This window comes from Schistocerca gregaria, chromosome 1 (genome assembly GCF_023897955.1).
Source record: "Schistocerca gregaria isolate iqSchGreg1 chromosome 1, iqSchGreg1.2, whole genome shotgun sequence".
Taxonomy (NCBI): domain Eukaryota; kingdom Metazoa; phylum Arthropoda; class Insecta; order Orthoptera; family Acrididae; genus Schistocerca; species Schistocerca gregaria.
Window position 1 is genome coordinate 321478870 of NC_064920.1, and position 14103 is coordinate 321492972.

The 14103-nt window shown below is 41.5% G+C and overlaps 1 protein-coding gene across 2 annotated transcripts in view; it reads left to right on the plus strand.

Annotated features, from left to right (window-relative positions):
* The window catches only part of LOC126343774 (protein furry), a 1073323-nt gene that overhangs the window by 224816 nt on the left and 834404 nt on the right, over positions 1-14103 (plus strand). For both annotated transcript variants that reach the window (XM_050001966.1, XM_050001967.1), the window contains exon 23: positions 7995-8149. In XM_050001966.1, the coding sequence (XP_049857923.1) occupies positions 7995-8149 (155 nt within the window). The remainder of the gene's footprint in view (positions 1-7994; positions 8150-14103) is intronic.

The following is a 14103-nucleotide window of genomic DNA, read 5'->3' on the forward strand; positions in this document are numbered from 1 at the left end:
TGAAAACTGAATAAATCACTGAAAAATGTAGATAGAGAGGTATAAATTGACACACGTGCTTGGAATGACATGGTGTTTTATTAGAACCAAAAAAATACAAACGTTCAAAAAATGTCCGACAGATGGCGCTTCATCTAATCAGAGTAGCAATAATTAGCATAACAAAGTAAGACAAAGCAAAGATGAAGTTCTTTACAGGAAATGCTCAATATGTCCACCATCATTCCTCAACAATAGCTGTAGTCGAGGAATAATGTTGTGAACAGCACTGTAAAGCATGTCCGGAGCTATGGTGAGGCATTGGCGTCGGATATTGTCTTTCAGCATCCCTGGGGATGTCGGTCGATCACGATATACTTTCGACTTCGGGTAACCTCAAAGTCAATAATCCCACGGACTGAGGTCTGGGGACCTGGAAGGCCAAGCATGACGAAAGTGGAGGCTGAGCACACGATCATCACCAAATGACGCGCGCAAGAGAACTTTCACGCGCCTAGCAATATGAGGTGGTTCTAATAAAACACCATGTCATTCCAAGCATGTGTGTCAATTTTTACCTCTCTATCTACATTATTCCGTGGTTTATTAAGTTTTCAAATTTATACTGACTTTTTGATCACCCAGTATATTTCTCATTTTGCTTGACTTTCGTTTTACTTATATTTCATTTAAATTTTAATGTGTGTTATTTTGTCCGTAGTGTAATAGGTGTTTAGGTTATGTTTTAAATGTTTGTATTACGATTACCACGTAAAAGAAAAATTGCACATCCAATATCAAAAATGCATTTCTCACACCACTGCACAGATAGAAATGGATTATTTCGTCTTTTGTTTTTTAACTGATAGATTGGAATTTGCTAATAATTCAATATTATAATAAATAAATACAGTGAAATTCATATTCACAAAAATTCCAATTCGAAAAAGAACGCTATAAAGAAGAATTAAGAACAAGAAAAAAAAATCATACGGCGATTAAAATGTGACAAAGGAATAGAAATAGAAAATTACATTTAAACCATTTGTGTGAATAAAAATATTGGTATAAGTAATTTCTGCAAAGATTTAAAAATTAAAAAAAGTGTTGTGCACCTGACAAGATTCGAACTGACAACCTTCTGCATAGCTGTTATCGTATCCATTACACCACACAGGCACATCATACAATTTTTTAAATGCTGTTGAGTGTAACACAAAATTACAAATATTTCTTTCGTTAGTCTTTCGAAAACGAGGGACAACCAAGGTGAATGGCTACAGTGTGTGATACCTGGGATTTTAATCTACATCACTGTATATATCGATCGCACCGCTGTGGACCTCTTCTAGTCAATCATACCCTTAAGCATCCGACGTAGCCTTCATATACAGAATGAATTTTCGATACGTACAGAAACGTCGCTTGTGGGAAGTTCCTCTTTTTGTTTGGCCAACGTCTTGGTAGATAACGTAAAGGTTGGTTTGCTTATACCGTATAGGAACGATCTTCGGAAACCGCCTATACCCACAGCAAAATAGTTTCGCAGGAGACTTGATGGTTTGTGTTTCCTGCAAGGGAACGTACAGGGACTGGACAAAAAGTTAGAAACACTAAAAACACAACTCATGACCATGCCTAAGAAAACCAGTTGGCGTTCAAAACTGCCTACAGTTGTCTGGGAATGGGTAAATACAGGTAACGTAGTGTGTTCAAGGGAACCTTATACTGTATTTCATGCAAAATAGTGGATAACTGTGATGGAGGTGGATGATGATAACGCAACCTTCTCTCCAAAGTGGACCACAAAGGCTCATTAATATTGATATCTGGTAACTGGTGGCGGGCATTTGTATCACTGGTGAGTGGTTTTGGAATTCCATCTCGTCCTGCTATTGCCTTCTTCTGGAGTTCCGTACGTGTTGTTTAACTGCTGCAAGGTTTCGCGAGTGCGACATTTTCAGTTCTGCGGTGACTCATGTGTCCTGACAATCCTCATCAGTGACCGTCTGTCACTAACACTCAGCACTCTGTCACTAACACTCAGCACGCACTTTCTCCCGAATTGTGACTTAGCGGATGATGCTTTTCCGTTTTCCCAATGTGGGGTGTAAATTTTCGATATGTTGCCACTTCAAACATCAAGCACTTCGGCTCCCTTGGTTACAGAAGCACGCACCATACGAACACCAGCAATTTGCCCACGTTCGAATGCACTTAGCTACGACATATTGCACTGACTTCTACTCAGAGCGCTTTTCTGACCACGATTGAAGCTTGCAACGAATTGAAGTCACTGCACAGGTGCTGTTAGTGGTCATATAAAACAGCAAAACCTATAGACTAGACTAGCAACAGCGTTTATGTTCAAGCATGCATTTCTCACGGAGTTTCCATACTTTTTGTTCAACATTAGTCAAGTACTGCTCCCAGCCAAGACTGGAGAAATTTCAGTGTTTCCAAGTTTACGACACTCTTTCGCTGAAACTTTTAGTGCATTTTGCGACCAACGTGCTTAGTCTAGACGGCCTGAAATTTTTGTAATGTGATCGTCTAACGTACGAATTAGTTAGTTTTTATGTTCTCCGTTCTCTTTTTTGAGCTACGATAAAGGAATGATAACATTGTAAATATCGATTTGCGTGGGAAATATTGGTAATTTCTTGTTTGTTTTGTTTTTGTTTTCTATTTTATCTTTACGTCGTTTGCATTTCCGTACACATAAAATGGTCACCTTTTCCTGGCCGTTCTAGGAATTAAGAACCTTCATTTTATGTGTATGTAGTTGTGGCGTATAAAAGATACGTCACTTGTATTTGACCAGAATTTCAATAACAAAGCAATATGAAAGAATGTAGAAAAGAGAGACTTAAGCACATACTGCATCATAGTTTCCTTCGATTTAGGAAGGCTTGTTGTTGGTACAATTGATTGCCTGTCTTTGTCATCCTGTAATTTTGACTACGTTTATTTGATAGAGTGTTTATTTGATAGAGTGTTTGATATACAAAACACCATTATCTGGAATCGTGTATAGTTTGGAAAAATACTGTGAATCCTCCGGAATTGAACTGTCAGGATACATTTGTTGTGAAATTATTGATTGACTGTACAAATTAAATTTATTTGTGCGTTTTCGCTACTGTGGAATGTAGGATTGCCGTAGGTGGCCCTGAAGAAACAATAATGAAGACTCTCAGTACATACAGTTCAATACTTCTCAAAGAATTCCACGAGCTCAAAAAATAAGTTTCTCAAATTGTGAAATACAAGAAGTAGAAAGTGTTAAGCTTTTGGGTCTACTTACCAACCACAACATCAATTGGAAAACGCACTGCATGGAATTAATGAAGCGCGTCGTCAAGCTGTGTTTGGAGCAGGCATGATTACTGCTGCAGGCTATTTACAAGCGAAGAAACAATTTTATCCTGCACATTTACTTTCATTAATGTGTTATGGAATCATTTTCTGTGTAAATTAAGGTTAATTGGTTAGTATTTTCAAAATGCAGAACTGCGCTATTTAATAATTATTTGTGGTTTTAATCTATCATCCTGAAGATGCCTCTTGAAAAAATGTGTTGGAAACTACTTCACAATGCGTGTATTCATTAATGTCTTCTTTTCAGTAAAAAATTGTGAAAAGCATTAATGAAACACTAGGGCCTAAAACAATGTTTAAAAAGACTTCTCGGAGCTATCGTTAGTACAGAAGAGAGTCAGACAGTGCTTACTCATGTGTTCAACTACATATCCGAGAATATTAAATGTCATATCGATAACGTAGTGAAGTTTAAGATTGAAATAGAACATGTGCTATTGGGCAACTCCTCCCAGTCCATTGTAGAATATCTTCACATAAATCTAAACTTTAATGTTTTATGTTAATATGTAATTAGAGGAAGCCTTGCAATACGGTAATGTAGTACCATATCAGTGTTTTACACTTCAATTAAATTTACGTCTTTGACTTCTTTCCACATCCTAAAGACTGTTCTCCTTGGCATCCATGGAATACGACTAATCCATAATGTAGTAATGGCACTATACTGTCAATCGGCTCGTTATATAGGAGACGTTGAACCTCTTTTTCAAAAAATGGCTGGGAGCAGTATGGGACTTAACATCTGAGGTCATTAGTCTCCTAGAACTTAGAACTACTTAAACCTAACTAATCTAAGGACATTACACACATCCATACCCGAGGCAGGATTCGAACCTGCTACCGTAGCAGTCGCGCGGTTCCGGACTGAAGCGCCTAGAACCGCTCAGTCATCGCGGCCGGCCCTCCTCTTTTTAAACCAGATACGGTATTACGTTGGAAGATACATGAAAATGAAAAACTGAAAATGTGATGAGCGAGTGAAGAAAAATGTTTGTTTAAAATGATCCTCCTATTGCAGCCATATCTGAACCGTCGAACTTAGGCATGAGAACCCAGAATTACTGCCACCCGTCTACCAGTGCGTTCTTTTACAAAATAATGCCACACTTGTGCCGACATAAATTGTGTACCTATGGTCACAGCCGTTTCCTTCCTGGCGTCGCCAGTGGTAAATCTATGCGATCTCGAAAAGGTCGTGCGGTCTGCAATAATTTATTTGTGTGGTACACTGCGTGCGGAAATTTTTCCAGTTGACATCACGTCGGCGGCTAGCTTTTCAAGTTGTACGGAGGTGCGGTGAGGTGTCGGATGGTTTTGATGGTAGTGATAGAGCAGGCAAAGAGGAAACATGATCCATGCACATAGCATACACTTCTCGTGTAACACCATCTGCTCCGTCGGGCATATTAAATCGGAAAGGGGAGAGCGTTACAGACGGATAAACCAAGCGGTGGTTTCATCTGCATACACTGGCCGCAAGGCTGCTGCCATGGAGCAGGCATTTCCAGCGACGCAGCCTGCTTGCCTGGAACTGTGGCTCAGGGAATCTGCATGTGGCTGACCGCTCGTTCATTTATGTTTCGTAGAGACGTAAAGCAGTTGTTCAGCTCCAGCTTGGCGCTTTAAAAGTTCAGTCCAGCTGAACAGAAGTATCTAAAAATGTTTTGTATCGCTACGTCTCAAGATTCACGATGATGATCTTTCATAGCATTTGCTAAGGCTTTTACTAGTAATGTATTGCGACATTATATCCTTGTCCTACGAAGACAGCCATAATAAAACGTTTCTTCATGCTTACTCAGCCTTGCATCTCTTGAATCACATCATTTACTCTGATAAGCCAAAACATTATGAGCTCTGCCGACAGCGACATTGGATGCCTCGTGGTGGTGTTGCGGTCACCTGCCACGGTAACAGAAGTATGTAAGCGGAGCAGACACGGAAGCGGGATCACTCTAGCGAAGATGGGCTGCAAATGGGAAAATCTGTTGATATAAGCGACATTGACAAAGGGCAGATTATTATTACACAGAGCCTGTGAACGAATATCACAAAAACGGAGAAGATGGTAGGATGTTCACGTGCTACTGTCGCGATCATCTACGGAATGAGGTAGAAGGACAGTGAAACTACCAGAGCGCTAAGTGGTTGGATGTCCATGACTCTTCTCAAAACGTGGGTTGGTTGGCTGGTTTAAAAGATGGGGTCATCTGTCCCTAAAAACGTGGGGTTAGGAGGCTTGTCAGCTCTGTAAATTAGGATAAAAGTGGCATCGCTGCCGAAAAAGCACAATGCCGGCGCACGCACAAGTGTTTCGGAATACAGCGTATATTGATGAACACGAAGCTTTGCAGAGAACCACTGAATAGTTTTCTGAAAGACGTTATTTCCAATTTCCTCAGCTGATTCTTGCTTCTTGGGTGTAATTACTATACTTGTATCATCAGCAAAAAGGACTAACTTTGCATATTCATGAATATAGTGTGGCAAGTTATTAATATGTATTAAGAACGGTAAGGGACCCAAGACTGAACCCTGTGGTGCACCATTCTTGATACCTCCCCAGTTAGAGGACTCTGCTGGTTTTTGTAGACTATCTGTCTTCTGCATTCTTCCAGTTAAGCATGAATTAAACCATTTGTGCACTGTCCCACTCATACCATAATACTTAAGCTTATCTAGAAGAATTTCATGATTCACACTATCAAAAGCCTTTGAGTGATCACAAAATATTCCAATGCGTGGTGTTCGGTTATTCATTGCATTTAATATTTGATCAGTGAAAGCATATATAGCGTTTTCTGTTGAAAAGCCTTTCTGAATACCAAATTGACATTTTGTAAGTACTTCATTTTTACAAATATGTGATGCTACTCTTGAATACATTACTATTTCAAGAATTTTGGACAAAGTTGTCAGAAGTGAGATTGAGCAGTAGTTGTTAGCTTTAGATCTATCCCCTCTTTATGCAATGGTTTAACAATAGCAAATTTCAGTCTATCTGGAAAAATTCCCTGTTCCAGTGAGCTTCTACATATGTGGCTGAGAATCCTACTTATTTGTTGTGAACAAGCTTCTGTTGGAAATGCCATCAATTCCATGTGAGCTTTTACTTTTGAGTGAATTTATTATTTTCCTAATTTCAGTAGTAGAGGTGGGTTGAAGTTTAATTTTATCAAATTGCTTAGGTACTGCCTCTTCCACATACTACCTTGCATTTTATAATGAATAACTGGAACCTATTTTCTCTACAACACTTAAAAATGATTATTAAAAATGTTTTCTACTTCTGACTTTTTGTTGACCAAGTTTTCATTGTGTTTGATAGAAATACAGTGCGTCCGAAAAGTCTTACCCTGATTACATAAACTGATCACTCAGGCTAGAAGTAAGATCCAAATATGAAACTGGTGTCTAATTGTTCACAAACTATCAAAGTTTTTTTCACACATCAGTAAACTTCCACATGAGCATCCCGGAACCGTGCGACTGCTACGGTCGCAGGTTCGAATCCTGCCTTGGGCATGGATGTGTGTGATGTCGTTAGGTTTAAGTAGTTCTAAGTTCTACGGGACTGATTACCACAGCAGTTGAGTCCCATAGTGCTCAGAGCCAACCATTTGAACCATGAGCATCCTCGGCAGCACGTGCAAAGGTGAATGTTTGGTGCGCGCTATTGCACGACCGAATTATCGGGCCATTCTTCTTCGCTGAGGCTACCATCACATCTGCAGTGTATCTGGATATGTTTCAACTTTATGCTGTTCCTCAGCTGCTTCAGTATCACCCCGATGGCTTGTTTCAGCAAGACGGTGCACCGCCTCATTGGGGTTTGGACATCCGTGCCTATCTCGATATGACCTTTCCTGGGCGATGGATTGGTCGTGATGGGCCAACGGTTTGGCCTCCACGCTCTCCTGACATAATCCCATTAGACTTCTTTTTATGGGGTTATGTCAAGGACTAGGTCTACCGAACACGTGCACCAGATCTTGAAACCCTGCGGCAACGGATAACCACAGTCGTTGAATCGATTCCTCCAGTGATGTTGGCTAATGTGTGGGCGGAAATTGAATATCGCCTAGATGTGTTACGTGCTACCGAGGGTGCTCATGTGGAAGTTTACTGATGTGTGAAAGAAACTTTGATAGTTTGTAAACAATTACACACTAGTTTCATATTTGTGTTTTACTTGTAGCATGAGTTATCAATTTATGTAATCAGGGAAAGACTGTTCGGACATCCTGTACAGTCTTCCTGTGCTCTCGGTTGCCCTGTTTCGCTTTTCACAATGTTCCAAATTGTTTTAATTTTATTATCAGAGGTGCTAATCTCAGACATAATGCCCATACTTCTGGACTTTTTAATAACTTTTCTTAATATAGTGTAGTAGTTTTTATAATGTTTCATTGTTTCTGAATCATTACTCCTCCCAGCTATAAGATACATTTCCCTTTTCTGTTTACAAGATATTTTTATCCCGTTAGTAAGCCATGGCTTTTTACATCAGGTTAGAGCGTGTGTATGTGTATGTGTGAGCTGACATCATCTCTCCGCTTTTATGCAAGTATCATCTCTCGCCTGTTTCTGCGTTATGCTGGTGCTATAGGAGTGTGTGGCGTGTGCTGCAGATCTACCAGCTGGCGCGGGAGACGGCGGTGCTGCTGCTGGAATGCAACCCGGACATCGGCCCGCTCCTGGACTGGGTGGTGGACCGCTGCTACACGGGCAGCCCGCAGGTCGCCGACGGCTGCTTTCTCGCGCTCGCCACCATCTTCAGTGCCAGGTCAGTGGCCGCCCATCTTTTACCACTATTCGGGACTTTTTCAGGAATCCGCACACCGTGGAAGAACTTCGGGACAAAGGCGCTACGAATTCGTTAAATTAAAATCTATACCGGTGAAACAAATCATAATTACGGTCATCATTTGTTCGATAAAACAGGTGGCACCATGGAAACATGTAGAGAACTATGCTTCACTGGTTCCGTCCTGCAAAAGAACTGTCCCAGAATCTAGAGCTGAGAAACACAAACTACTATCTTCTCAAAAAATGGCTCTGAGCACTATGGGACTTAACAGCTATGGTCATCAGTCCCCTAGAACTTAGAACTAATTAAACCTAACTAACCTAAGGACATCACAAAAAACCCAGTCATCACGAGGCAGAGAAAATCCCTGACCCCGCCGGGAACCGAACCCGGGAACCCGGGCGCGAGAACTATCATCTCATTTTGTGGCAATATTTTTAAAATAGTGAGACAGTAGCTACTTGTTTAGAAGGGATTGCCCTCATATTCAAGCTATGAAAAGCCAAATAGATTTTATAAGAACGGTTCACTGAAGGGGAGACAGTACCCTTTGCGAAAACAGATTGAATCCATGGTGCGCTATACCTTTGCACAACGATTTTTTTCTGTATCTCTCTGGAATAATGAAATTAATGATTCATGAGTCCATTTATCATAAAAGGACAGTAGTATAGGTTTGTATTTCCGAACAGTATTTCCTGTGTTGGCTCTTCCAAAATTATTGGACGATTTCCCATGGCTACATTTTCACCAAATCCGACGTATATACAGTATAATACGATCATCTTAGAAGTAACGTCGGCATTTCGTCATAAAATCGTCGTCTGTAAGGTGCGAGATCTTCGAGATCCAGGATAAAACACCAAGCCAAGTGCAGGCTAAATCCTGCCGGCGAACCGTATTCAGGACAGCACTACGAGAGTCTTAAAAAATGTTACAACAGTTCCTGTGGCCAGAGGCATTGCGTTTAACAATTCAAACGTCGTACTTTATGCGTATGAAACACATCGTTCCTACCGTAGGGAAACAGGTCAACACATCTTGTCTGTAAAGTCGTATGGGAGCATATATTACGTTCTCTAGATTTAATTCGGCGCTAAATAGCTGCGACTGATGACAGAGGTATGGAAATTGGGCACTTTGCTCGCTCGTACTCTCACAGGGATGGCGTGTAGTATTGAAAGCCCCGAGCGGGCAGAGAAGGCTGCGGTCGAGCGGGGCGCCACGCTGCGGAGAGGCGTTCGCCGTTTGCTGTTGGCGCCATTAATAGTAGCAGCTCTGGGTGACTGCAGGCTCACGCTGCCTTTGGCATCTCCCATCATTTGACGCAGCTGTACCCAGACCAATGTAGTGTATTGGTTCATATGGCTCTGAGCACTACGGGACTTAACTGCTGTGGTCATACGTCCCCTAGAACTTAGAACTACTTAAACCTAACTAACCTAAGGACATCACACGCATCCATGCCCGAGGCAGGATTCGAACCTGCGACCGTAGCAGTCGCGCGGTTGCGGACTGAGCGCCTAGAACCGCTAGACCACCGCGGCCGGCTGTAGTGTATTCCTGGGTGGTAGTGTCTAAGAGAGATATCACTTCGATCCATAAGAGCAAATTGCTCACTTCATGCAATGACGAAAATTTGCAAACAATTCGAAGTTTAACAGGAAAACTGACTATCTAACAATGTATGTAACGACAGTCGCCCTCAGAATGAAAAATCGTATTGCTGTTTTTTTTATGACACCATCTGTTTTATTGATTAAAGTGTACGTACAGTACCTGGGTTTTACCGCCTAAGAAATTGGAAATCAAATGGAAACAAAACTGTCTCCAAACTATTCTCTCTTATCGTATCTTCCACCTTTCAAGAATACTGTCGCCGTCACCATTATCCGTTAGGGCTAAACACAAGTCAAACTCGTCGGTAGATTAAGTATGGCGTTGCGCACAGCTAGTTACTCTGAAAATAGTCTTAATTTTTTGGCTGGTGAGCACTGCTGACATTCCCTCGGTGGTCCTTGATAATATTTGCAGGTATCACAAAAACAGAGTAAAATACTACTTGTAATTTTGTCCTAATTTACCAGGAACTGATATTTAATCACAGATGTACTGCACAGTATTTAATAAATCATCTCAATCATAAGCGGGCACGAGTTTCAATAATCTTAAGAGCAGCCACAGAAATGTTGGTATTCTCTGCACCGTCCGAATTTCGATTTTCTCCTCTAAGAGACGGAGACAGCGCTTTTTCAGCACTCGTGGTGCATATAGTTGACAGACGACGATGTGACAGTTGCACTGTACTCTCAGATACCAGTGACCATGAAATCGGCGTTTTGGAGTTACGAACAGTTTTCATTTGCTAGACGCGCAGCGTGTATGAAAATATAAAACCTGGTATATGTAGTAATTTAAATGTACTTCTGTATCGTCGAGTCCTGCATTACCATGATTTCTTAGTTCGTAAACCCGTACCAAAACAAACTGAAATGTAGGATAATTCTCGTCTTCGAACACTTCTGTTGCATGTTTGATTGGCTTTAAAATTGTCACTATTCGTGGCAGTATTGTTATCGTAACCTGTATGTTTTTCGGAGATTCTCCTCAAGCATTTCCACGATGTTGTCGTACTGCCTAACTACAAAGTAACAACATTCTAAACAAGCTGCTCATCTAGTCCCCGTTTCTTGCTTCAAGTGTGTGTGTGTGTGTGTGTGTGTGTGTGTGTGTGTGTGTGTGTGTGTGTCACCGGTTGTCTTCATTCAAACGGACAATAACTTTGGCAGCAAAAATCGTGGAATGAACCAGTGCAACCTTATTTTTCAAATAATCGGCATCGAAACGTGTTTCAGGACTGTGTTCAAAACATATATAATGCATGCGTAATGCTGAAAGGATTACAAGGCCATGCATGTATTAGCTCCTCGGTCAGTGACGAATAAAATATGAAGATGCTGCGGATTTATTCGTAAGATAAATAACGTTTCTTCATCGTAGTTCTTAAAAAAATTCCCCAGATTTTTTTCTTCTGAGGAAAGTGAGTAGTTATCAGTACCATACTGGCAATGGCTGATCTTGATTAAGTGCACAGCAACAGGTATATAACTTTTCCCATCTCCATTGGTGCACATAACCACTGTAGATGCACATACATTCACCCTCATGGCCTGAACATACTACACATCATACTCGTCATATTTCATCTGCTGTTCTTCCTGTGTTTCGTGCTACTGTCGTACAATGGGGCAAAATGTTAGGACATCAACATGTCCCAGTTCTGAACACCGTGTACAAGTTCCTGACATAAAGCTCGAAATTCACCACCTTATATTAACATAAATGGACAATGATCTCTGGCCGCACTTCTGCGAACTGTTTAGATACTGCAGCATTCAGTGAAACTGCAATGCTTCAGAACTTATGTTTTATCGTGTTCTGGAGACACCCTCCTTCAGATGTGTTGCGCTGGATCTGTATGAAAATATCTCCCCAACTCTGCTGCGACCACTGCCTCTCGCACTTTGAATGCGTTCTGTAGAATCCAATTCCGTTTTCATATTCTCCTTCGTCTTATCTACGCGCGCCATGCTCCGACAACGAGCGCCTGAGCAGCGAATGGGTAACCAGAGTAGATGGTCGGGGCATTCGAGTATTGTGTGCTCAACGAGCGTGAAAGAAATCGAGTGCAGTTGCTACCCGAGAGCAAAATGGCTGTATTAACATCTCCCGGTCTTTCGCGGAACTACATCCACCGAGCATAAACGCCAGATGTAGACCTCTTAACAGATGTGGTATTCTGTGCGTCGGCGATTGGACACTGTGCTGCGAGCTGAAGTGCTATAGTCTTCCTGTGAACTGAAAAGCGAGTAGCTCTCAAAGAATCGATTTCATATTTAATAGGGTACCGCAACGTGTGATGATTTACGTAGGTTTTGTCAGTGTGCGTTTTTTGCCTTACTTACTTTAGTTATTTATTTTTTATCTCGTTATTCACGCGTTTACTGAAAAATAAATGCTTCACGGACTACACTGCGCACTGCGTCACCATTGGTTTAAAAAGGCAGACTGCACAAGTTCCGGTATAACTTTGTGAAACAGTCTGTAGTTGCTGCTTCTGATGGAGTTAGATATAGACAGTGCAGACTTGCCTGCTCGCTCTCCAGTTTGCAGACGAACTGTAGCACTCATGTCACTTCTTCAGCTAACAACGGCCACTAGCTGCAGTGAGCACGTTAATTTCGTCGCTATAGTTTTGAGTGGCTTTCTCATTTTTTACATTTCATCCGGTCTCACATGTTCAAAACGACGCTGATGGGTGAGCGTAGTCTGACAGACTTTGGTATTAAACAGCATAGCAGAATAACACCAGATGTGATATGAGTCGCCATTAGACGTACAAAGTATCAGGACTCTTACGTATTGAAGGGGCATCTGAATAGTAACTACAGCGTCGGAGAATTTGTAGCCCATAGAGGCACGAGTCCTCTAGACCAGGCTCATCCAAGGGGCGCAAGACAGTGTAGTTCAGCGCCCCGTGTCGCCATAGGAGAGAGACAGAAAAGAGAGAGCTGCAGAGCGAGTGAGACAGCACAGCACTGCTCTGCGCTGGACTGTCCCGCGGTCAGATCTGACGTAAACAAAATATTCTATTTTAGAAATAATTTTATGTAAGGGATATAAAGTCTCATTCTTGCTGTTGGTAGTTACAAGTAAGTATTTTTTGTTATACTTCGTGCTACAATTTTTTGTATCCCTTTTCAGAGTTTAGAAATCGGATCCTTACTTTGCTGTTTTGTACGTAATGATTTGAACAGACCAAGTTTGAAAACTTATTAAAATAGAATTAAGGTTATAAAGCTCTTTAATTCTTACAGTCAACATTGTTAAAGAAGACAATTATCATTTTACACGTTTTTCTTTTTCGAGGAAACGGTTTTGTCTAGGCTTGGTACAATATTCCGTGAGACTGCCAACCTCAAATAATTGGTCAAATTTTTACCGCCAAGGAATGAACGGTTCTTAGTTTTAGCAAGCTTTAAAAGAGAGGAAAAGCGCTCACAAATATACGTGGAACCAAACATGGAGAGAACTTCGGTCGTGGAAGACAGCTGCAAAATCATACAAAGTTTTACACATAAGAAAGCGGTCCTTCAGGCGGATATGGCACTGTAGGTCAATCAGCTCTAATTGAAGCACTTGTGAGACGTCCTCTGCCCGAAAGGAAAACGGGCGAACAAATATATCCATGGGCGGGCCGCACGGGCCAGCTAAGCGACACGGCTCGGCCACTGCAGCAACAAGCGAATTTGCCCAGGGCGCTGGCCGCGGGCGATCGCGAGCGCTAGCCCCCAGGGGCACAGTTTGGACGAGCCTGCTCTAGACAACCCGACAAACAATACCGAGTGAGGTCGCACAGTGGTTATGACACTGGTATTGCCTTCGGGTGGAGAGAGGTTACAATTCATGATCGACCACCCTGATGTAGGTTTTGCGCGGTTTTTCTGGATTAGTTAAGGGAATACCGGAATGATTTCTTTGAAAAAGGACCAGACATTTTTACCTCTCTATCCTTGCCCTTTCCGAACTTGTGCTGCATCTCTAACACCTCGATAATGATTAATTCCACATAATAACGGAACCCGCCTCATGTTTCATGGAACAGAGTCAGTTCCATTTTGCTAAACTAACGATTTCCTGGGGGAACAAAAATTTGATTTTCAATTTTTCATATAATTATGGACCGAATTTAAAAAAATACTGTCGTAATCAATTCATTAAGAGGTATAATCTTATGCTGGATGTGTAACTCATCAAGACAAGTATTACAGTGTGAAACTGCGTATGAGGCACCATAACTTACGGCTATATATTGATCCAGTATTTGAGAATGGAAGCACAAAGCGACTTGCATCAGATTTTACACATAA